Genomic DNA, 25,022 nt, shown 5'->3' on the forward strand with positions numbered 1-25,022 from the left:
AAAAGAAAAAAAAAACATGAATGTAAAGGGGATGATCCATCAGTTATGTAATATCTGAATTGTGGCAAATGAACATAATGGAATATTATTGTGCCATAAAAAAATGAGGAAAGGGATGATATCAGAACCCTGTACGGTACAAACTGGCACAGAGTAAAATGAGCAGAACCCACAGTTTATATGATAACAGCATTGTAAAGAAAAACAACTCTGACAGACTTAAGAACTCTAATCAAAACAATGACCATCTATGTCTCCAAAGGAGCTATGGTGAAGCAAAGAGAGGGGACGGATTTAAGGTGCATACAGAAATACGCAGTTTCGGACATGTCTGGATTTATTTTGCATGACTCTGCTTCTTTGTTATAGAAATTTTTTTTTCCTATGTTTTTAATTGAGTGTTAGCAATAGTAATTTCAAAAAAAAAAAGTAAGACCATTGTAACAATTTTAAAATGGAGAGAACAGAAGGAAGCTCTGTAGTGGCAAAGAACTAAAAACTTAGAAGTACCCACAAATTGAGCAGCGGTTAAACAAATTCTGATATACTGATGTAATGGAGTACTATTGTGCTGTGAGAACTGAAGAGATGTTTTCAGAGAAACCTAGGAAGACTTCATGAATGAATGCAGAAAAAATTGAGTAGAACCAAGAGGATAATTTCTACTATAATGTCAATACTGTAAAAATAATTCAGAAAGGCTAGCTTAAAATTTCTAATTAATGCAATAATCAACCACAATTCCAGAGGTCTGATGATGAAGAATGCTGCCCACGTCATGACAGAGTGGCAATAGACTAAAATGCAGGATAAGACATGAATTTTTAGATGTGGCCGACGTGGCAATTTGATTTGACTATGTTTATTTCTAACAAGACTTTCGTATTGAGTGGAATATCAGACTTCAACACTACTGTTATTTTCCACATGAGTAAAATGCCAATGAGATATAACACCACTGTAATTCAAACTTAGGTTGTGTCAATAGAAGAATAGTATCTAAAAGATAAGAGGAAATAGTTCTGCTATATTCTGCCTTAATGAGATGACATCTGGAGTAATGTGTTCAGTTCTGGAACCATAATTTTAGATATGACATTGACAAGCTATTGCATGCTCAGTGGATGATGATGTGACTTGAAACCACATCACACAAGGACCAGTTGAAGGAACTGGAAATGTTTAAAATCTTGGAGAAATGAAGAATTGGGATGATCATCACAGTCATCTTCAAGTATTTAAAGTTCTATCATGTGGTAGAGAGGGATTGGCTTTGTTAATTTGTTAGTTATGCTTGGCCCCACAAAGTAAAATTAGGAGAAAAGAATAAAAGCTACAGATAGGCAGATTTCAGCTCAATATAAAGAGAAAACCTTCTAACAATCTGAGCTATTAAAAACTAAATAGACTGCTTCCATAGGTAGTGAATTCCTCACCCCTAGGAGTCTTAAAAGTGAGGCTAGTAGACTTCTTGTCAAAGCTTTAAGCTCAGGTATGGGTTCCACAAATGACCTAGAAAGTTCCTGCCAAATCTAAGATTCTAAGTGTTTAGCAAGCTTAAAATTACTATTTTAGTGATAATAATGATGAAGAATCTATTATATTTAAGGGAAATAAGCAGACCTATGATTATTAAAATTATGTGCCCCTTGCTAAGTGATTCCCTAAGCAGCTAATTTTCAAGTGAAAATTTTAGCTGACCATTATTTCTGTTTAAAAAAATACAAGCTTTAAAAGGAACAGAAAGATTAATTGAAACTAAGAGTTAACAATGTCAAAATGATGATAACTGAATACATTTATTAAGAATGCTGTTCAGATACTGCCTTGCCTATAGACCCTAAAATTTATGGTAGACTGCAATGGAGAATTTTTATTTTATTATTAGAGCTATATAAGTCAGGTTATTAAAAAGGGGAAAGGCATCAATACATCTTTGTGGACTATTAAAATTATTTATACTTGTTTGTAACCTGTAGTAAACGCACCAAAAATATTGTTAATTCAATGTACAACTATTCCCTTAGACCACTATTCTTTATTCATGAAACACCCTCCCAAACATCTATTGAAATAAGGCATTTTAATGAAGAAAACTTCACTGAACAATATATAGTTCATGAACAAAAGTAAAAACAAATAAGAATTTTAATATGCATCTCTAAAATGTCAAAGCAAATGTAAGCGCCCCTTTAAAATCAATTAGCATTGTTAATGTAGGAAGAATTCTTCAATAAAATACTTCCAATGTTAACTTGACATATTATATTCCTAACCCAACAGAAGTGCTGCAAAGTTGGCCCCCCCGGTGCCTAGATATATTCCAGGGCTGCCTCACTACATTAGTAAATTCTACGACTCCTTCTTCAACACACAACTAACATCTCCAAAATCAATGAAAATCTAGAATCAGTTTTTTGCATTAAAGTATTTACACTCCCCTCCATCATACCCCATGTATTGCCCAAAAAAGCTGAAGCAGCATCTTCCTGTAATTCACCCTGAAGGTGGGATGCTATAAATCCAACTCCATTAGGAAACTTCCAAAAAAAATTCTAAATGCTTCTTGGCCTTTTACAGACAGTCATCTTATTATTTTAAGAATTAACACTTATTTGTTTAGTCCCAAGTTAACAGAAAGAAATGGATCTGAAAGAAACAGAGCACATTGGGGAAAAAAAAAAAAACAAAAACAGGTAGGTCCAGAAAAAAGAAAAGAGCTTCCCCTTTTCGTAACATGGCTAGGTAAAGCAGAAAGAGCCTGGAGCTAACATTCAAAAACCTATTTCATTAATAAACAGGCATATGGGGTCTATCCAAGTCTGGTGGGGAAAGAGGTGGGAAGAAATATCATTCAAGTTACTTTTTAAACAAAAGAGTTTTTATAAAACATACACTTTAGTTAAAAAAAATTTTTTTAAATTGTTTTAGTTGTTCTTTAACTCGGTATTTTAAAAATTATTTTGAGTCCTGAGGCAGCTAGGTGACACATTAGATATGAGCACCAGCCTAGAGTCAGGAAGCCAGAGAGTCTATTCAGCCTCAAACACTTACTGTGGGACCTTGGGCAAGTCACTTAACCTCAACTGCCTCCAAAAAAAAAAAAAATTACTTTGAGTCTCGAATTAAGGCTTCCTTTGTATTTAATTCAATCTACCAATATGAACATTTCTGCACAAATGTCATAACAGATCCTTAAGGAGAACTGACTAAGTACAAGACTACCCATACATTCACACATAATTCACCCCTAAATGAGTAGGAAAAAACCAAGAATGTACTATAATTTGTTAACAATTTAAAAAAACCACTTCTTCCTGAACTCTTGGTGTGTTGTTATTTTATGTATTGTCCACGGACAAAAGTTCAATATAAGTGAGTAAAAGGAATTTCAAAACTCAGCATAAATTTCCCCAGTGCATAGTAATCTAAGGTGTCAAAATATATTAACTTTTTTTTTTAAATCAGAAGGATTGGAATTTACTCAACTCGGAGTTTTTCAAAACACCATAAGAAGTTAGGTAGGCATCCCAACATCTTTATTAATCTTTTTCAGAAAAAAACTTAGACATTCCTCTCTCGCATGCCAATAGCTCTGCCTAATTTTTTTTCAATTTCAGATGGCAGACTATCTCCTATATTATGATTTGAGACCCTCATTATCAGAGCTCAGTCTAAAAGGTATTTATATTCTATACCATTTCCTCATGATGCTAATAATCAGCAACTATAAATGCCCTGGGTGAAAACAATCCTCTAACATCATTCACAGAGATAGATTCTTAGGAAAATATACATGAATATTCAATTTTCTGTGAAATTTCCCAAAGGATTGCTGACCACTCCCATGAGGAAACAGGAAAGCTTAGATAATTGGACTGAGAGTATAAATAAGGCTTTTGGTGTTCACTCATCAGTCACTATAAATTTCTACTCAAATATAATTGTAGGCAAGCTTCCCAATGCTATACTGAAGTATGAACACTGCTATGTTAGAATACTGAAGTCTTATAGTAACCACAATATAAAATCGCTGCTTTCATTTGGTGCCAAGTCATATATACAATTATATTTTAACCAAAGCTTTGGGGAAAAAAAAACACAACACTTAATAGAGAATAGTAACCATTATTGCACAGCCTACTATACTGATTGAACTCCTTAGGATAAAAATATTGCAGAAACAAATAGCAAATATGTATGGCAATCATGTAAGAAAGATCTTTATTCTCTAATTGACATCAAAGGTTAATGGTAAATTTTTAATATAAGGATATGAAGGAGTAAAAGTGTTCATAGAATGCAAGATATTAGCTACACAGAATTAACTTCTCAAAAAACATAATCATAGAATCATAGATTTTGAGCAAAACCTTAGAAGTCATCAAATCTGACTCCTTCATTTTACACATAAGGCAACTGAGGCAGAGATGTGCAATGACTTACCTAAGGTAACAAAGTAATTCAAAGAAGCAAGACTTAAAGCCCAGCCTTCTGACTCCAAATCCAGTGCTCCTTCCACTGACTCACCCCTTTCCCCCCGACAAAATTATAGCTCCTCCCTCACTTGACTACCACAAAAAACTTGCCTGCTCCAAGGGAAGAAAAGTACCTTTTGACAAAATATACAGCTACAGTTCAAGAAACACTGCAGGTAAGACAATCCAAAAAGCCTGGGATATAAATGTATGTATATGTGGACATGGATATGTGTGTGTATAAATATACCCATATGTGTGTGTGTGTATATATGTATACACACATGAATATTTGAATATTTACACACATTTTAATAATCCTCTCATATCTCCTTGACCCCCAATTTAGAAACTATTGTTTTAAAGGGTTAAATTGTGTTAAAAGTATGGCTTTACATTGATACATTCAATTTAGTATTTAAATCATTAGAGATAAGAAAATTATCTTCTGTGAAATTTAGTCCAAAAGTTAGTAGAGTTTTATACACCTAATAAGCATTCCATAAATACTGAATATACTGATGAAGTATCTTCAGGAAGAGAATTTCATAGTATCTTAAGGCCAATGATGAGACAAGAGTACAAAACAAACTTTCTTGTAAACTCTCAAAGGCAGTAAGTACTATAAATGGCACTAATCATCCTACAGGAGAAATATCTTGAGATGACAGGAATATCCATTAAGTTAAATGGAATAAAAATCTATTTTCTGAAACAGAAGACCATTTAATCTTGCATAAGTAAGATAAAATTAAAATAGTTCCTGGGAACCCCATGTTTATACACAAAGCACACAGAATATTTAACACATGCCCCATGCTATATATGTGATGGTTGGGCAGTCCATTTATGCTTGGTGGCAACATTTTTCTTTCATAAAACATTAAATAAGAGAGTAATGAGAATATATACTAAAACATAATTCATAAAACCAAAGTTATTCCCTCTCCTCCCTATATTTCAAAATAAGGAATCAAGGCAATAACAGAGAAGTGAAATGAATACATTAAAGTAAAAATCATGAGGACAAATAATCCAAGTCCTATAGAGACAGTTGTCCATAGGCTCTCCATGGATGATCTTGACTACATTTACTAAAAAAAGCTTGAAGCTTCAAACAAATAGTCCCCAAAAGAACTGGCAGTTCTATGCTTCCTAGTTTTCAGGAAAAGCAACCCTTTCATGTTATCTAAATTAATCCTAAATTTTCACATTATCATTGTGATCACACCTATAAACCCAGATTGTTACAGTTTTAGACAATTATACAATTTTATACGATGTATCCTGATTTGAAATCTTAAGATAAAAGAACAATGGTTGTTATAGGGGGAAAAAAAAGGCAAACTATGTACTATGGCTAACCAAACTGAAGTCTCTTTCAGGTCTAAGAAAATCAAATGGCCTTTAAGTGCTCTTTGGACATTTTGGCTTATTACAAAGAGTGCTGCATTTAGAAGACCTGGGTGTTAGTCCCACGTCTGACACTTAACATTTATGTTTAACATAAACCTTCTGAATATCAGTTTCCTCATCTGTAAAAGTGAACTTAGTAACACTTGCACTACCTAGCTCCCAAAGTTGCTACTAGAAAGGTGCTTTGGTTTTCTCACAGCATTACATCATACTTTATACACTCCACAAACTGATCTGCTCTCGCTCCCCCTTTATGAGCTTTGTGCTCATCTTCTCACTTGCCAGCCTTCAATCACACTGTTCTCTACACAGGGATATTTCCTCTCCATTTCTTCACTTACTGAATTCCTATCCATCCTTTAAAGACCAGTTCAAATCCTCCATGAATCCTTTCCACCTGCTCTCCTGCCCTGGTCAATAAAGACATTCACCATCAAACTTCAAATAATTCTTTGTTTTGCAACTCTCTAATGCAATTGGCACATAATGTAGTACATTAACTATTTATGTTTGTAACTTATTCCCCCTGCTAAACTATAAGCTCCATGTGGGAAAGAACCATGGCTTACCTAAACTTGATATTTAAAGAATTTGGCAAAGAGCAAGTGTCTAATAAACATTGGTTGGATCAATTTTTAATACAAGTATAAAATTCTATAATCACAAACCAGTTGTTTCTACTATACCTAAAACTTTAGCTATTTAAAAGTTTAGAAACTAAGTACTACTTCATGGACATTGTGTCCTTTTTTTTAATCTTATGTAGATCAAAGGATCAAGGAGCTAATGCTAAAAAAAAAAAAATCACTTTAAATCCTGAGGAAGAAATATATTATGTAAATAAATTTTCAGGGCAAAAAGTTATTTTGGACTTAAAATTATAAGATGACCATTTCTTTCAATTAGTTTTAGCCAGTAATTCTACAGGTATTACAGAGACAAAGATAAAGCAAGGGGTTCAGAAGGGCAAGGTAATCTGATCTTTAAATCAAAAGAAACACAAATAGCCCAGAGTTCAGAGAAGTCTAGAACAAACACAACTAAAGCATTCAACTTTCTGGGCCATAGTAACAAACTTGTATTACACAGTACTATATGTTCTTGTGATCCAAGGTAAGGAAAACCTACTTTGTTTAATATGATCACCTAAAACTAAGCTATCAGTAACTTTCTTAGAAGTGTGACTCAGACAGTCAACTACCACTAAAAAGGTTTGAGAGACAGTATTAGAAGGTGAAATTCAATCAAGAATTAGCACAGATAAAAAAGATGCACTTCAAAGGGCTCTTACTCTTTACCCTAGGTAATTGCCCCCTTTTAAAAAAAAAAACAAACCTCTGTTATTCTGATGCTCTTTCTCAAAATAAAGTATGTGTAGGTACATCCTCTGAAATGTTTATGTTATTATTTCTTCCCAAAGAAATCTCATACTATAAGCCAGAACTGTCTTTACTGGTTCTACTTCATCCATGTGAGAAGATCCTATCAAGAAAGGTGGCTTGGTGAGTTCTGAGGCAGGTGTTTGACAAAGAAGCAATGGAGATAAGGGGAAAAAGAATTGGAATAGTTACTCCACCACCACCTCTGCTTCCCACGAATAAGTGGGTAAAAAGGAAGAAACCTAACAGGGTGCATTCTGGAAGTAATTTTACCCTCCCACAAGTGGTGGAATGAAAATAAAATTCTCCAAAGAAGAACTGGAATGCTATCCCATTACCCACTTCATCCCCATCCATCCTACCTCAGTTCTAGGAAAGAAGGGATTTTGACGTGACAAATTAACAACAGAATTAACCAAAATTTCCATGACAATATAACTCTATAAAATAACTCAAAATAGTAAACTGGTCTTAATGTCCCAAAAGATCTTCACAAAGTTACTGAATTTTTCTACATGCATCTGTACTTAGCAAAAGAGAAATACAACTAGACTTTCAATTCCTTTAAAATCCTAGAATAAAACCTTTCTTACAAAACAAACAAACAAACAAACAAAAAACCCTAACATACATTATTATGAAACAACATTAAAAACAAGCATAACAGAATAACTTACTTGGGTTGGAACAAGTACAGGAGGGTATGCCAACTTGTGATGTCTATACATCCAAAACGAAAGCAGCACGATTCCCGCAATTAGCATGATAGGTACCAATGAGTAAAGCAAGGTGCTGAACAAGGGTGGCTTGGGTGTAACTGGATTGGAAGTTGCTGTGGATAAAAAAAAAATAACATTCAAAGTTGATATACAAAACTCTATTAATATTTACTGAAGGCTCAAAAGCTGAGTAAGGAAAGAGAAGAAAAGTAGGAAAAAGGAATAAATCTAAATCTTACCTACCACTAACAAAATCATAAAAATGCTGAGTTTTAACTGGCTGGTTGATTAGACCTCCCCCACCTCTGCACCCCCCCACCCCACCCCCACTAACTTACGTATTGTGATCTCCATCTCCGGAAAATAGAAAAACCTTTCATTGCACATGTTGCCTTCACAGCAACAGAAATAGACTTCAGGGTTGTCCTTTTTTTCAACACAATCATTCCTATAAACAACCAGGAAAAAGAAAAAATTGAAATTGCAGAGTTCTGACTATTATAAACTATTAAAATGTTATTAAAATTGTCAGCATTAAAATAAATTAATGAACATTATATTTATGTTAAATTTAATATTTTTACTGTTTACAATTCATTGATTCATTTAGCAAAAATGACACAGCATCTTGTTTCTGGATCTTTTCTGATCTATCTTTAGTTCCTTAAAATTTGGTTTCTTGCTCCTTTAAATTGTTTTCTAATAATCATCATTAGGATAATCTAAATTTTTTATTTTCTTTTATTTTTTAAGTCAGAAAGTTGTGAGAATGTGTCCTCCTGCTTAGTAATACTAAAATCTTACTGAGATGCCTCGCTGTAGTATAGACATGATTCTGGATAATCAAGAAAGTGCAAACCTCTGATAGGTTTTATCAAATTGACATCCAGCAAAAAAAATTATACTCTAGTATCTTAACACTAGGCTAAGTTAAGAAAGGTTCATTACAAAGGTTGAATACTAGGCATTGGCACAACAAAACACAACAGTCTACCAAGATACTGAGGGACTGTAATATGAAGCTCGTGAAGGGAATAGCAACAACAGTGAAAAAATGGATCATTTGAAATCCTTGAGTATGGCAATGTGTAAGTATTCAGGATGTTCTAAGAATATTTTACTCTAAAGGATTATATGAAATAGAACTCCCCCACCTGTCAAGAAAAAAGCAGCATACTATCAATTCTACCATTCAAATTAATGAAGGTAACATTAGATTCCAAAACTCAGTTGTGTTTGGCTTTGGAATGCGCTCTGTCATTTTTACAGTAGCAAGTTTACATTCCCTAAACGCATGGGGCAGTGTTGGGGTAATAAACATGTAGATATCACTCAATTGTATAAAAACATAACTAAAGAAGCATTCTGCCTTTCTGAGAACTCCACACAAAAAAGAAGTAAATATGAAGTTATTAAAAGGTGTTTCATACACAAAGATAAAGCACATGGACTCCACAAAAATAAACCCAAGCAATAAAACAAAGCCAGGCTTTCAATATCAGATCTGCACACAACAAATACAAAATGTTAAAATTATTGAGTATTTCTTATTTATTTTAAATCAAAAGTTAGTTGAAAATTCATCAAATAAATTTAAGGTGTATTTTTTTTAAAATAACCTGGGATCTTCTTGTTGGAATAAGATGTTGAATTCGCAACTAGAAGTATATTCAGTCTAAAGCTCATATATTTTTAAAAGAAAATCTCAGTAAATTTTAGCAGAATTAAATTCTAATAAAAAATTAATACACATGGTCATCTATTTAGTAGATAGCAAAAGGTGAATACAGATTCAGTATTAATAACCACGTAAATTGTGTAATTATAACAAAATTTCCCCTTCAGTATTTATATAGTTGTCTCCAACTGCAATCAGCCAACCAATTTCTATGAAAATTACTTTTCCTCTATCTAAATTTATGCTTCGTTCTCTGGCTACTAATTTTTATGCATTTTGAGCCCTTTTCTTTCTTTTCTTGCTTTTTCCTATAGTCCTATTCATTTTTAACTTATTTAGAAAAGCTGATGCTTAGAAGTGGCAAAGCATAGTGACAGACAGCTAGCCTTTGAGACAGAAGACCTGGGTTCAAGTCCTTGCCACTGCCACACAGAAACTCTGTCGCCTTGGGCAAGGCAGTGGGTTCCCACAGTTAACACTCTAAGAAGCTTCTCAACAGGAGTTCCCTTACACCCAAGACATAACACTTCCTTAAAAAAAAAAAAAAACTTAAAAAACTAGAAAACTCAAAAATGTTCAACTTTAGGCACTGTGTCATTGAACTATTCACTGTAGATACTATGGTCAACTTTCAATGAGTGGTTTGAATTAGGTCTGACTTTTAACATGTCATAATTCTCTCAGTTTCACCAGAATTTCCAAAAGGGTCGTCCTTCAGGGGTGACCAACCAATCAAGAAGGCTAACAAATGGTGGTTTAAGCTTGTGCTTGAGACAGACATTCTACTTTGGGAAAGACCTAATTGTAAGGAAATTTTTCTTGACAAAAAACTCAAACTGGACATTTTGTACCTAAAACCCACTGCTTCTGATTCTCACCTCTGGGGCCAAGAACAAGTCTAATCAGTATTTGATATGCCAACCATTAAAATTTGTGAAGACAGTTACACTGTGTCTTCCTTTTCTTCTCCAAGTTAAATATCCCCAGGTCTTTTAACCAATTCCAGGATTAAATGGCCTAAAGGCCCTTCACCTTTCCCACTGACCTCTGGATACTCTCTCTAGCTCATCAATCTCACTGTTAAGCTTTGACTCTGAACCATACAGGAGGTCTAACAAGGATGGTGGTACAAGTGGGCTCTTCTTACCTCCCTATTCCTAGAAGATATGCCTCTCTTCATCAAGCCCAATGCTGCACTAGTGTTTTGGCGCCCATGGCATCCTTTTCACTTATACTGAGCTTACAATCCACTAAAACCCACAGATCTTTTTTCAGCACAACTACTGTCCTACCATATCTTCCTCATATTGTACTTGTGAAGTTTTTTTTTTTTAACCCAAACCTAAGACATTCATCCCTCTTGAATACTATCTTATTAAATAGATTCAGTCTGTTGCTCTAAGTCTGTCAAAGTCCTTTTGGATAATAACTCTGTCATCTTGTGTGTTTGCTATCCTTCCCAGCTTTGTCACCCGAAAATTTGATGAGAATACTATCCATGCCTTTATCCAAATGGCTGATAAAAAGATAAAATAGCACAGGGCCCAGCAAAGATTACTAGAGTACTATAATAGAGACATCCTGCCATGCTGATCACTGATATACAACAACCCTTTCAGTAAGGCCTTCCAAACACTTCAAAATTCATCTAATTGAATTGTCATCTAATCCAAATTCTTCCACCTTCTCCACAAAAATAGTATGAAATATTTTATACAAAGTTTTGCTGAAACATAGGTAACCTATATTCACATTACCATGTCTTTCTGATCTACTAGTTTAGAAATCCATCAAAAAAGAAAACGAGGGTAGTGCGGCATGACTTGTTCCTGATGAAGCCATGCTGGCTCTCTGTAAACACTGCTTTTCTCTTTAGATGTTCAGCAGGCAGGTCTTTAATGAGCTATTCTGGAATTTTCCCAGGAAGCAAAGTCAAGTTAACAAATATCTATTGTTTGCAGACACTGTTTTTTCCCCCTTTTTTGAAAACCAGGACATTTGCCCTTCTCCAATTTTGTGGTATGGCTCCCATTTTTCTGTGATCTTTCAAATTTCACTGACAGTGACTCCACAATCAAATCTGTCAGTTCTTTTATTATTCAAGATGTAATCCATCTAGCCCAGATGACCTGAATTCATCAAGGGAAGCTAGCTAGGTGCTTTCTTACTATATCCTTACTTATCTTGGGTATAAACTCCTTCCTAGTCATTTCCAGAGCAAGGGTCATTATCGCTGACAGAGAGAACAGAAGTAAAATATGAACCGAGCAGCTGTGCCCCGCCTCAGGAGTAAGTAATCATTATCCTGTCCATTCCCCCATTAAAGGTCCTCTCCCTCTTGGATGCTCTTTTCTCCCCTAATATAGACAAAACAACACAATCCTTTTGTTGTCCTTAGTTTCCCTCAGCTCATTTTTAGTTTTAGCCTTCCTGACACTGTTTTTACAGCACTATGCCACCTTATGTTTACTCTTTACTACCTGGCTTCGTTTCTATCTTTTATGTGTTTGTATTTAATTAAACCTGAGTTGGGGAGACCTCTTTGATTCCATAAAAGTCTCTTCAGGCTAATCCCATTTTTTCTCATTTGGAATCATATTCCTTTAAAAACAGCAAGGGGACCTGGCTTGGGATCCCACCACCACCACCACCACCACCACCACCACCACCACCACCACCACCATCACCACCATAGACACTTAAAGCCTCCTCTAAGCCTCACTTTTCTCATCTTAAGATGAGGGAGTCAGTGGTTTCAGAGGTCCCTTCTAGCTCCAGATCTTAAAGCAGTGGTGTCAAAATCGAATAGAAACATATCTGTTGGCAGCAGATTGAGTTTTAAAAAAAAAACACAAATTAACATTATCTATGTTACACTGTATTTTTATTTATTTTGTTTAAGATTTTCCAAAATACTGTAACCTGGTTCAGGAGCCCTGGGACAGAAGTTTGACACCTTTGCTCTAGATGTCTGGGAAACAGAAGTCTCAGATGACAGAGGCTCCAGGCCATGCTGATTTCTTCACACTATGCTTTTTTCACCAGCACCTAGCATAGTGTCCTGGATTATAGAAGACGTTTCAAAAATGCTTGCTGTCTTACTGATAACCCAACCCTACCCTTCAATCAGAAGACATTCAAAGATAAAAAGAAAGGCTTTTTACCAAAAGGGTAAGGACCTTAATCTGTACTTATGCATCAATGATAACATATGACTCGAAAACCTTCTGAAGCATTAGCTGTTTCTCAATAAACTTTAGAACTAATAAGAAGTAATGGATTTGTTCTATTCCATTTTGTTTTATTTTTAGTTCTATATTCCCCATCTATCCCAATGAGAAGGCAAAAAATACAAAACCCATTACAAATATGAAGACATGCAAAACAAATTTCCACATTAGCCATGTTCCAAAAATGGGAAGAAAAAAAGAAGAAAAAGAAAGAAAAACATATGTTTCAGTCTATACTATGAGTTCATATCTCCCTTCTAACAAGGCCATGTGGTCAAAAAGAAATAAATAGGTGAAAAATGAAGTCTGTCTAATTTACAGACTATGTAATTTTCCTATGAATGTAAAGTAGAACACACACCTTTTGGACAGAGCTGTTCAAATATATCTATCACCCATTAATGACATATGGCTAAATTCTGATCTGTGGTGGATTAATGATGATCTTAACAGGAATTAGTTAGTACTGAAGTCATATGATGAAGCAAGTGCTTTTTAGTTCTGAAATATATGGTAACTGAGAACTGTCATTTTTTTGTTTTTGTTTTCTTTTCACTAGATCCTCCAATCTCTTTACCATCGCCCTCATAAAAATCTGACTAACCAATAAGCACAAAACACCTGTGGAAATCTCACTATAATATCTCACCTTTAGTCAGAAACCCAACCACAACATCACCCTACTCCAAAATGAAACATTTAAAAGAAGTTCATTTAATGAAATGGCTTTTTAAACAGGGATGGTTTTCTAATGTAATTTTTAATGTTAAGTTAAAATATCTCTTGGGAAAGAAAACAAAGGACTCTCCTAAAAGAATAAAATAGAGTAAGATCAGCTACTTCCAGATATTTAAGGAATGAAACAAAAAAAAATAAACGAAAGAATAAGATTTCTAATGCCTTTCTCTACATATAAACTGGGCAAAGAAACCCTTAAAGCAATTAGAAAATCTGTTTTCCTTGAAAATGGACAAAAATCATCTAATTATCCTGACAATTTTGGGGGAAGTGGTTCTATGTATAGGTATTACACTTGCTACCTAGATGCTTATTTAAAACATACTGAAGATGTAACCTGTTTGTTCCTTTTTAAAAATATAATTGCTAATTTTATCCAAAAACAGGAATAAATATTATAGAAATATAGCAACTTGTTAAAATCCTTTGTTTTGGTATTCCTTTGTAACAATTACTCAATAAAAAGGTTTGCAGAGCTTCACATAATATAAGACTTGTGCTTACTTACCTGTCATAACAGTTAATATCATCTAACCAACAACCTTGCTTTACTATTTCAATTGAGCCAGAAATATTTTTCCAAGTTGCAAAGCAGTGTCGTCTTTTATCTTTGTCACCATAACAAGGTTCAACACCAGTACGATTCGTTCTATCTTTTTCCCAATTAGCATTATAGAAGATGCACTCCTGTGTTTCTGATCTGCCAAGTATAGCACCTGTCAAATTAAAAAAAAAATTTAACTGTTAGCATCAAAAATTAGTATTTTATTTAAAATAAGTATTCAAAGTCTTCTTATGCATGTTTTAAGATATGTAAGATCATTTCCTACTTCCTACTCCCATCCTTTTTCCTACTTCTATTCTTTAGTCAGCATACACACAAAATCACTACCAATTCAAACAAGTGGATAGAGGAGAATAATCAGGTTGTCTATTTCTTATTCTGCTTTTAACTTCTCTTCTTCACCTTGGATCTCTTCATGAACTCCATTCTGATTGAGGATTCTGGGACACTAAAAAAAAAATAACCATTTGTTGTTTAGTTGTTTCAGTCGTGTCTGACTCGTCATAACCCCATTTAGGGTTTTCTTGGCAAAGATACTAGAGTGGTTCACCATTCCTTCTCCAGCTCATTTTACAGATGAAGAAAATAAGACAAATAGGGTTAACAGACTTGCCCAGGGCAACACAGCTAATAAAATACTTAAACCATGTAGCCTCAGTTACTCAGGTGTTTGGCTTTTTTTAGGGGATTGGCTGGTTTTAGACAAAAAGGACCCAATACCACAGTTGGTATGAGTGTTGGAAAGGGCACTTTAGATGAAGTCAAGAATACCTGAGACCAAAATTCTGGTTCTACACTGACTTTTTAATGTAACCCTAGTTATGTCACTTCCCCCTCTGTGTTCTTCACTCTTTCATTATCTGTAAATTTGGGAAGTTTATTAACTAAATGATCTCTAAAGTCCTTTCCAGTTCCAAAAGTGCCGTGATTCCAATGACCTCACAATAACTTCTGAGAAATTTAAAGTTCATACTCCTCAAAATAATTCTAAGAACATTAATGATAGCAAAAAGTAAGAGCAAAGGGAGCTCAGTCAATGCTGCTACATTGATTCAAGGAAGAAGGGTTTAAAAAGTTGTATTTTTTTTTAAGTCTTCAGCTTTGCATCATTGAAATGTCAATATGAACAGAGATTTATATTGTATTAGCCACAATAGGTAAGGAGATAACACTTGCCAGATGAAAGGCATGCATGAGTGGAAAATAACTGTGTTATGTCACCTCTTCTCCTTTATATAGGGTCTAGATATATGATTCTTAGGGCAACTAGTGGTTGGCATAATTGAAATAATTCTCAGTGGATCTCCAGTTTACTTGGAGTAAGAAAGTCAACCCATTCCATTCTGCTAGAGGGTTACCATGAAATAACTTACACAAATAACTTAAAACCATGGATGATAACATTATGACTATACCTCTACACTTAAATGGCTGAATTTATTATTATTAATCAGCACAGAAATAATACCCTCTTTAAAAGTAAAAGATCTTTTTTTATGAGCTTGGGAGAAGGGGAGGAAGGATCAATATGAAAGGGCGGGAAATTTCAATAGCCTGGTTACTGCCAGTGGGCTCATCTAATAGTAGTCAAGCAACCAACTTATATTGCACTGTTACCTAGAAGCATACTTTTTTCACTTACTTTATTTTCCTTGCTTTTTTTGCAATGTAGCTAATATAGAAATATGTTCTGTGTGACTTCATGCATGTAGAATTGATATCATATTACTTGCCTTCTCAATGAGTGAGGGAGGGGCCAGAGAGAGAGAGAATTTAGAATTCTTAAAAAAATTAATGCTAAAATAAAGTATAATTTTTTAAAGAAAGTAGCAGTTCTCAGACTCTGTGGTCTCAAAACCCTTTTGCTTTTGAAAAAAATTGTTTTGTTTAAAATTGTATTGATGTTTCTTATTTTTATATTAGAAACATTTATAGATTATTCCTAATTCCTAAGGGTTCTCTTGTACAGTGTCCCTTACATTCTTAAAATTGCTGAGGAGGGGCAGCTAGGTGGCGCAGTGGATAGAGCACCAGTCCGAGAGTCAGGAGGACCTGAGTTCAAATTCAGCCTCAGACACATAACACTCATGAGCTGTGTGACTCTGGGCAAGTCACTTAACCCCAATTGCCTCACCAAAAAAAAAAACAAACCAAAAAAACAAAATTGCTGAGGACCTCAAAGAGCTTTAGTTTATGTGAGTTTATAGCTCTCAATATTTACTGTACTAGAAGTTAGAACATAAAATTTTTAAATGTTTTTAATTCATTTAAAAATAACATTAATAAACCCATTTAATATAGGAATAAAAATTTTATGAAAAATAGCTACATTTTCAAAGAGTGGCATTGTTTTATATATTTTTGCAAATCTCTTTAATGTCTGGCTTAATAGAAGACAGGTAGATTCCCATATCTGCCTCTACATTCAACTTGTTGAAATACATTGTTTCAGTTGAAGTATATAAAGAAAATCTGCCCTCACAGAGATGTGTAGTTGACAAATAAGGGAACGAGTATTTTAATGGGAGAGTGGGAAGGGAACAAGCATTTATTAAGCACCTAAAGGCTAGGCACTCTACTAAGCTCTTTATAAATACTGCCTCATTCAATCATCACAACAACCCAAAGAGTTGGGTGCTATTATTATCCCCTTTTTAGAGATGAGGACACTGAGGGAAACAGAGGGTAAGTGATTTTGCCTGAAGTCACACAGCTAGGAAGTGTCTAAAACCAAATTTGAATTCAGGTCTTCCTGACTCCAGGCCTGGCCCAACACTCTAACCACTGTTCCACTGAGCTGGTCTTATTATTATTATAAAAATATGGATCCCCAACCACACTTTGAGGACTACTGTGCCTGAAAGCAACATTCTAACTTGTATCCATCCTGACTGTCCATTTTTAGGGAGGAAAAAGTCCAATTAATAAGTTCCTCTAATCTATCAGGTGATCTAAATTCAAGAGCAGTTTTAATGTTTCTAGATTTGCAAAAGATAAAAACCACAGCAAAATCAAGCACAAACTTCAAGGAAGAGATAATGTTGAGAGGAAATAATAAAACCCACTGAACTCCAAAAAACCATGAAAAAAAAAAGCATTAAAATCACCCAGGGGAAAGGTGGACTAATGTATCTTTTTAGGTGGAAAAAAAGAACTCTGTGGCCTTTCTGGAGGGGGAAAAAAACCCACCAAAACTTATAAATAACATTGTAGCATTTGAATGCACTATAATTCAAATGTCTGATATTGTTCATATTAAGTGGAGGCCACAGAAAAAATAGTGAGGGAAATGGAGAGGAGGAGGAGAAGAAGGGCAAATGACAATATTTTCTTAGACTGGGGCTAATATATCATTAATTTAGAGCTAAAAGTAACCTGAGAATTCATTCATTTTACACATGAAGTAACTAAGAACAGAGAGGTAAAATGACATGTGTATATAAGTGTATAAAAGTGTTACCTACTCCCTAACCCCCAATTTAGGGGAAAGAACAGATGTGGAACTGAGACCATATCATTTTTCCCCAGGTTTTTTTAAGTGATTCCTAGCTATATATTTGCAGTAATACTATTTTTTTTTTGGTTTGTATTTATGGTTAAAAGAAAAAGTGTAGATTATAGGATTTATCGCTAAAGCAGAGGGTCCCAGCATGGACTAGGCAATACTGATCACTCTAAAATAAGGACTGGTAAATCACCACTGACCCTTCTCAGCCCCAGAATGAGAATAAGGGATCAAATTAAGTAACCCATGTAAAGTTCTTTGCAAACCTTAAAGTGCTACATAAATGCTAGCTATTATTCTAGTTATTATCTACTCTTTATTGGTTCTAGAGAGCATCTACTCTCTATTGGTTCTACAATGAAGTGGAAGCCTGGGGCTGGCCCAGAAGGAGAGAGAAGGATAGATGGAAATACCATACATTGGACCACATATGGGAGGGCAGACCTTGAGATGCTGTGAGGGCAAATGTCTGCCGGTGGAAGAAAGAATTTCACAATAATTCATCCAACTAGTTGACGATTTGAAGCGGGGGGGGCCGTGGAAGGGTCCAAGGTTAGAGAGGTCCCAAGGACAGGGAAACCATGGAAAATGCCAAATTTGAAACCAAAGGGACACAATCCAACCAATCAATAAGCATTTATTAAAAGCTTACTTACTATGTGCCAAATACCGGGCTAAGCACAAGGGAAATAAAAGATAAGCAGAAACAATCTTTGCTTTCAGGGGACTCACATTCTACCAGGGGAGACAACATATATAAATCAGAACAGGCAAATTCCAGAGTAGATGCAAAATAACCTTAGCACAACAAAGAGTCTTAAAGGGCCTGGAATTCAAAGAGTCTGTGTTTGGGAAGGACAGCATTCCAGGCAGGAGCACAGATGATGCACAACCATAACAATCAGACAGAGGAAGGGCTGCTTTTGAGGAACAAGAAGGAAAGGAGGCAGTCAGATAGTGTAGAAGCTAGAGCACTGGACTTGGGAGTCAGAAAGACCTGGTTTCAAATCCTTCCTCATACACCATCTGTCTTATGAACCTGGGAAAGTTACTAAGCACCTTGGAGGGGGCAGGGGGACAGAAGGTCTAGACTCCATGATACATACCACTGGCGCCAGATATAATCATTTTATTAGAAAAAATATATACAATATCCACTTATTTTTTCCTAATATCACCTTAAAAATGGCTGTAAATGACATTAAGATAGAATTATCTTTCTTACCTGTTTCCATTTTCTACCACATTTAATTAAAAAATCAAAATTGTTTTTCTGTTTGTTTGTTCAAATTTTTTGTTTCATGAGTTTTCATCTAAAAATGTCAACTGAGAAATGAAGGAGAAAACCCTCTCCTACTTTTATGAAGATGTGGGGGACCAATGGGTACAGAACATTGCAAATACTTTCAGAGTTGGCTAATAAGCTGGTTAGTTTTGCTGAAATGCTTTTTCCCTACTTGCTTTTTTGAGCTTTGTTATGAGAAAATGATTTTCTGGACTTGGAGGTGGGGAGAAGAGAATATGGATGGATATATTTGCAAATTAATGTGCTACTTAAAAAGATATTAATATAGTTTTAAAATAAAATTAAAATCTGCAAGCACATTATGCAGTTATACCACAGGAAACTGAGAAATTGCTATATGCATAATGCTCTTGCCATCTTCATGTCATACCACTTAATTCCAGGCACCACCTCTGGTCACCCTTCCAAATCTTACCCTAGGGGTCCTAAGCTGCTAAATTTTCCTTAGTCTGACCCAGACCCATTTCCAGCTATTCTCCAACCATCTTCAAGGCATGCCACCTCACTCAGCCTCATGGCATCTACAATCACCATCCCTATAACTATCCAGATCAAAACATCCTGGCCATAACACCCATCTATATGTTGTCTTCCCTTACTAGAATATAACTTTCTTAAGAGTAAGGTCCATTTTGCTTGTATATTTGTATCCTGAGGCTTCAGCATGGTACCTGGTTTTTATAAGGTATTTGTTTTTTTCTTTTGGAGGCATGGGGAAAGGCTGAAGAGGAAAAAAAAATGACCGACAATGAAAAAACTTTAATTTAAATAATGACTTTATCATTAGTTTGGGGAGCATACACCCTGCACCAGGAATCAGAATACATGATCCTAGTCTTGGCTCTATAGAGCTGTGACTCTGGGGAAGTTGTTTCCTTTTTCTAGGCCAAAGTTTCCTGATATTACCTGTGTGACTTTGGACAAGTCACTTAAACTCTACATGGCTCAATCTTCAAACCTGTAAAATTGGACTGGACAGTCAATATATTCCCTTCCAATTCTAAGTTACGTGGACCATGAATACAAGTCACTACTATGCAGACATGTTCTAGGCAACTGTCTTCTTTTCAATATACTTGGTCTTAATGAATAACAACTATTCCATTTTCTCTACTTTAAAAAAATATGGTATATGGTAGAGGACTTGGCCATAAATATCCACTGTTCTATAACATTCTTAGTATGAGAGAAAGCAGAATTTTAGCTAAAACAATTACATCTAAGAAGGAGTCTCCTTTTTGTTCTATTTTACAAAATACCAAACAAAATAACTTTACCAGACTTCAAAATTACCATGCAACCTTGGAATGATTTAATTCAATTAAACAATTACTGAGCACTAAACAGTATACTTTTAAAAATTTCTTGCATCTTCCACTGACTACTGGATGTCTCAAGCTAGAGATCCCACAAGCATCTTAAACTCAACATCTCTAAAACTGAACTCATTATCTTCTCACTCCCATTTCCTAACTGCACATCAAACTATTTCCTCCTCTTGACTTCCCTATTACTATTGAGGGGACCACTATCTTCCTACTCGCCAGAATTTATCTAGAAATTCCTTTCAAAATAACTAAAAATACCTGGCAGCCAGCTTACAAAGAACATAAAGTAGTTCCATGAATCCATCTCCAAAACCCTCTTTACAGAAATACTGAGAGACTTAAATATTTGGAAAGACTTAACTGGCTCATGATTGGGTTGTGCCAATACAATAAAATGGTAATATTAACCAAATTAATTATATACTGAGTATCATTACAATTAAGTTACCAAAGAGTTACTTTATAGAAGTAGACAAGATAACAGATTTCATCTGGAGGAACAAAAGGTCATAAATGGAAAAGATAAAAAAGGAAATCAAGAATTGTTTTAGGGTCTGTCAGTAAGCATTTATTAAGCATCTACTATGTGCCAGGCACTGTACTAAGCCCTGGAGATACAAAGGAAGGCAAAAGACAGTCTTTGACCTCAAGGAGATCATAGTCTAATTGAGGAAACAACATATATACAACTATATAAAACTTAAAGATAGAACATTCTAACAGAAAAGATAATATAAACCATGCACCAACAACACAGGATAAATTAGAGATAATTAACAAAAGGAAATCACTAGCATTAAAGAGAAAGAAGAGAGAAAAAGGGAGTTTATGACAAATGACCTCATTCTTTTTCTATAAAATATGAGGCAAAGTTCTCAGCAGAGAGGGTAGGGAAGGAGGGAGGAGCCATGGGGAGTTTATAGAGGGATGAAAAGGTTTAGAAGAGCTACTGTAGAGAGTGAGATATTAAACTGATTAGGTAAGTATAGTAGCAGGAGTAAGGCCCTAGTTGAAGTTGTGTAACATACATTCGTAACGGACCTGATCAGAATAATTGCATGATTTTCTCCATCTTCTTCTTCCTCTCCCTCTTTGGGAATACCTACATCTCTTCATCATCTACCTTTTCAACTATTTTATTTACTGGTATATTTACCTTTGTAGTTTTCTCTTAAGTCTTGTGTTTGCACTTATAATTTTTTTCCTCCAGAGTTCTGATTTCATTTATTTAATTTTATATCTACTTCTCCAGGTTCATTTCTCCCAGATATTCTTGTAGTTCTAGTGGCTAAACCATTATTTTTTCTCTGAGTCTCTGCTTGTATTTGTTGCAGAATTACTCTCTTCTTCTCTGTTTGCCTTTGGGCTTTCAATTAGCCCATAGTATTTCTTTATTGTATTTGATGTTTTCTTGTTTACTCATAATGTCAACCTCAGTTTTTGATCTGGAATTTTTTGCCAGGATCTACTCCCTCTAGTACTCTTGCATGAGCAGAACAGGCCCTGTTTCATTCTGTTTCCTCTTTAGTCTAAATGCTGGTGTTGCTGTTTCTTTGAATGGGTTGACTGGACCTAGGTATCACCCTCTCCCATAACCCTGGGTTTCTTTCTTAGCCCCCTGGTAGGTCACACTGTGGATGATGAGTTATGCCCTTCTCTTCTTTCTCCGTTCATAATTCCAAATCAGAGTTGGTTTCTTCTTCCTCTACTATGTCTCTGAAAGGTTCCTGTTCAATTTCACACACAAACACACACACACACACACACACACACACACAATGAGGATACACAGGTGTTGTTAGCCCTGTCTCCTTTCATGGCTCCTAGTGCTTCAAGAAGTCCATAACCAAGTGTTATCTCCCTGCTTCATCCCCTACAGGGGCTGGTTGTACTTTCCATTTAGATGAGCAGGGCTCAGGAGCTCACACTGGCTTATAACCCTTGGAGTGCTCTTGTTAAGAAAATCCACAGGCTTCAGATTCATTTACTCCAGCTGATGCCAACTTCCCTGTTATCACAACCCCTCCTTCCTGAATTTTTCAGGCTCATTCACAGAGGCTCCATCCAATTTCCCTGGCAAGACTCATTTGGCCAGTCAACTCCATTTTTTTGTGCAGTCTGGATTGGATAGGACAGTTCATATCTATTTCTCCTTTATTACTACTCTATATGGGGACCTTTATAGATATTTGCTGGGATGAGTATGGGAGAGGTGGGTCCTCCTATTCCTCATATCACCATCTTAACTTGAACTCTGAAAACCTAGGAAAATAACAATACAATCAAGTCTTCTTCCAAACTGTATTACACACTTTGAATGTCATCTCTTTTTCTCTACACTTTTCCAACTCATTGATATCAAGTGTATATCTTTATTCAAGCAAGTCCTGAAAAGCCAGGTCTCATCAAAACCTTCTAAAACTAAACCTGTGAAAGCTCATCATTTCTCAGTTACCTTTCCTTGATCTGTTCTTCAGGTGAGTTATTTTGGGTGGCAGAAACATTTCTTCTGATTTTTTTTAATCTTCTGACTTTGCTCTAATATTTCTTGTTGTCTCATGGAGTTATTGAGTTATAATTGCCCCATTATATTCTTTCAGTATTCCCAAATTTATTTAATTTCTAATTATAAGTCAATTTAAATATTTAACCTTTTACTTATTAAGTGTTCCTATTCAATTGTCTATACACCTATATTCAAACAGTATTGTTTCTCTTAAAGGGTAATATATCCATTGACTTTAATAGCAAGGGTTCTTAACCCGGGATCTTTGGACCCAAGGGAAGCCTGTGAACTTGCATGGGGAAAAAAGTACACTTTTATTTTCACTAATCTCTAACAGAAATTTAGCATTTCCTTCAATCATAAATGTAGATAACAAAATACTCTGAGAAGAACTCTGTGGGCTTCACCAGACTTCCAAAGGGGTCAATGACAAGAAAGAGGTTAAGAACTCCTGCCATATGTGGAAACATTATCCTCATAACGACATATTTGGTATTTAGTAGGGACTTAGGAAATGCCTGTTGACTTATCAAATGACAAACATTCAGTATAACTTAAAAATGAAGACCGCTGGTGGGGTTTTGCTCATTTACTGTTAGTCATTATTTTGTTTGTTTTCTTTCTTAAACAGCTAGGTTTGATGATGGACAGGAATGCTGGAGGGCCATTATAAGGGAGCCCTGGCCACAGTTTCAAGGTAAAGAGAAGCACTAATGCTTGTGGCTGCAGGGGATCAAGGGGACCTCCTGGATAAAGATCAGGGCACAAAGCAAGTGAAGAAAGACTAAGCCTCTCCTGGCATCACACTACCTTGGAAGCACCAAAAACTTACAGACTCCCAGAACTAGGTCTGAAAACAGCACAAAAAAGCCTGAAATTCAGGACAATACCTCTCCACACCCAAGAGAGCAGAGCTCAACTTTAACATAAAATTCTAAGTCAAGAACCAGGTTAGATAAATGAGCAAATAACAACAAAAAATAATTTCACCATAAAAAGCTGCTACTACTGTGACAGGAAAGACCAAGACATAAACTCAGAAGATCACAACAATGTGAAAAATAGCTACAAAAAATTGCCTCAAGGAAAAATGTCAATTGGACTCAAACTCAACAAGAATTCCTGGAAGAGTTAAAGAAAGAGATAAGAGTGGTAGGGGAAAAATTGGAAAAAGAAAGGTGAACGATGCAAGATAATTATGAAAGGAGAATTAATGGCGTGATTTTATCAAGCCTCTTTTAGAGGCAAAAAAAAAATACTGAAGAAAATAACACCTTAAAACACAGAATTTCCCTAATGGTAAATGAGTCACAAAAATTAACTAAAGACAAGAACTCCATAAAAATCAGAATAGGTAAAATGGAAAAGGAGGTACAAAAATTCTCTGAAGAAAAGAACTCCTTAAAAAAAGAATTGGCCAAATGGAAAAAGAAATACAAAGCTTACTGAAGAAAATAATTCCTTAAAAAATAGAATTAGGTAAGTGGAAGCTAATAAAGAAACAATAAAACAAAGTCAAAAGAATGAAAAAGTAGAAGAAATGTGAACTAGCTCTATGGAAAAAAACAATTAACCTGGAAAACAGATCCAGGAGAGATAATTTAAAAATTATTGGACTACCTGAAAGCTATGCTCAAAGAGTCTAGACATCATATTTCAAGAAATTATCAAGAAAAACTGCCCCAATATCTTAGGTGCAGAGAATAAAATAGAAATTAAAAGGAAAAAATCACCTCCTGAGAGAGATCTCAAAATGAAAACTCCCAGGAATGTTACAGCCAAGTTTCAGTGTTCCTAGGTAAAGGAGAAAATACTTGAAGCCAGAAAGAAACAATTCAAATACTGTAGCACCACAGTCAGGATCACACAAAATTTAGCAGCTCCCACATTAAAGGCATGAAAGGCTTGGAATATGATATTCCAGAAGGAAAAAGAGCAAGGATAACAACCAAGAATCACCTACCCAACAAAACTGAGTATAATCCTTCAGGGCAAAAAAATAAACATTTAATGAAATAAAGGACTTTGAAACATTCCTGATGAAAAGGCCAGAGCTGAACAGAAAATCTGACATTCAAACACAAAACTCAAGAGAAGCATGAAAAGGTAAACATGAAAAAGTAACCACAAAGATATCAATAAAGTTAAATTGTTTACATTCTTATGTGGGAAGA

The 25,022-nt window shown here is 35.1% G+C and overlaps 1 protein-coding gene across 2 annotated transcripts in view; it reads right to left on the reverse strand.

The window, feature by feature from the left end:
* ACVR2A (activin A receptor type 2A) overlaps window positions 1-25,022 on the reverse strand; it is a 144,886-nt gene that overhangs the window by 50,917 nt on the left and 68,947 nt on the right. For both annotated transcript variants that reach the window (XM_027835662.1, XM_027835663.1), the window contains exons 2-4: window positions 14,147-14,354; window positions 8,331-8,440; window positions 7,951-8,105 (exon numbers count right to left, since the gene is read on the reverse strand). In XM_027835662.1, the coding sequence (XP_027691463.1) occupies window positions 7,951-8,105; window positions 8,331-8,440; window positions 14,147-14,354 (473 nt within the window). The remainder of the gene's footprint in view (window positions 1-7,950; window positions 8,106-8,330; window positions 8,441-14,146; window positions 14,355-25,022) is intronic.

This window comes from Vombatus ursinus, unplaced genomic scaffold (assembly GCF_900497805.2).
Source record: "Vombatus ursinus unplaced genomic scaffold, bare-nosed wombat genome assembly UNPS02014816.1, whole genome shotgun sequence".
Lineage (NCBI taxonomy): Eukaryota > Metazoa > Chordata > Mammalia > Diprotodontia > Vombatidae > Vombatus > Vombatus ursinus.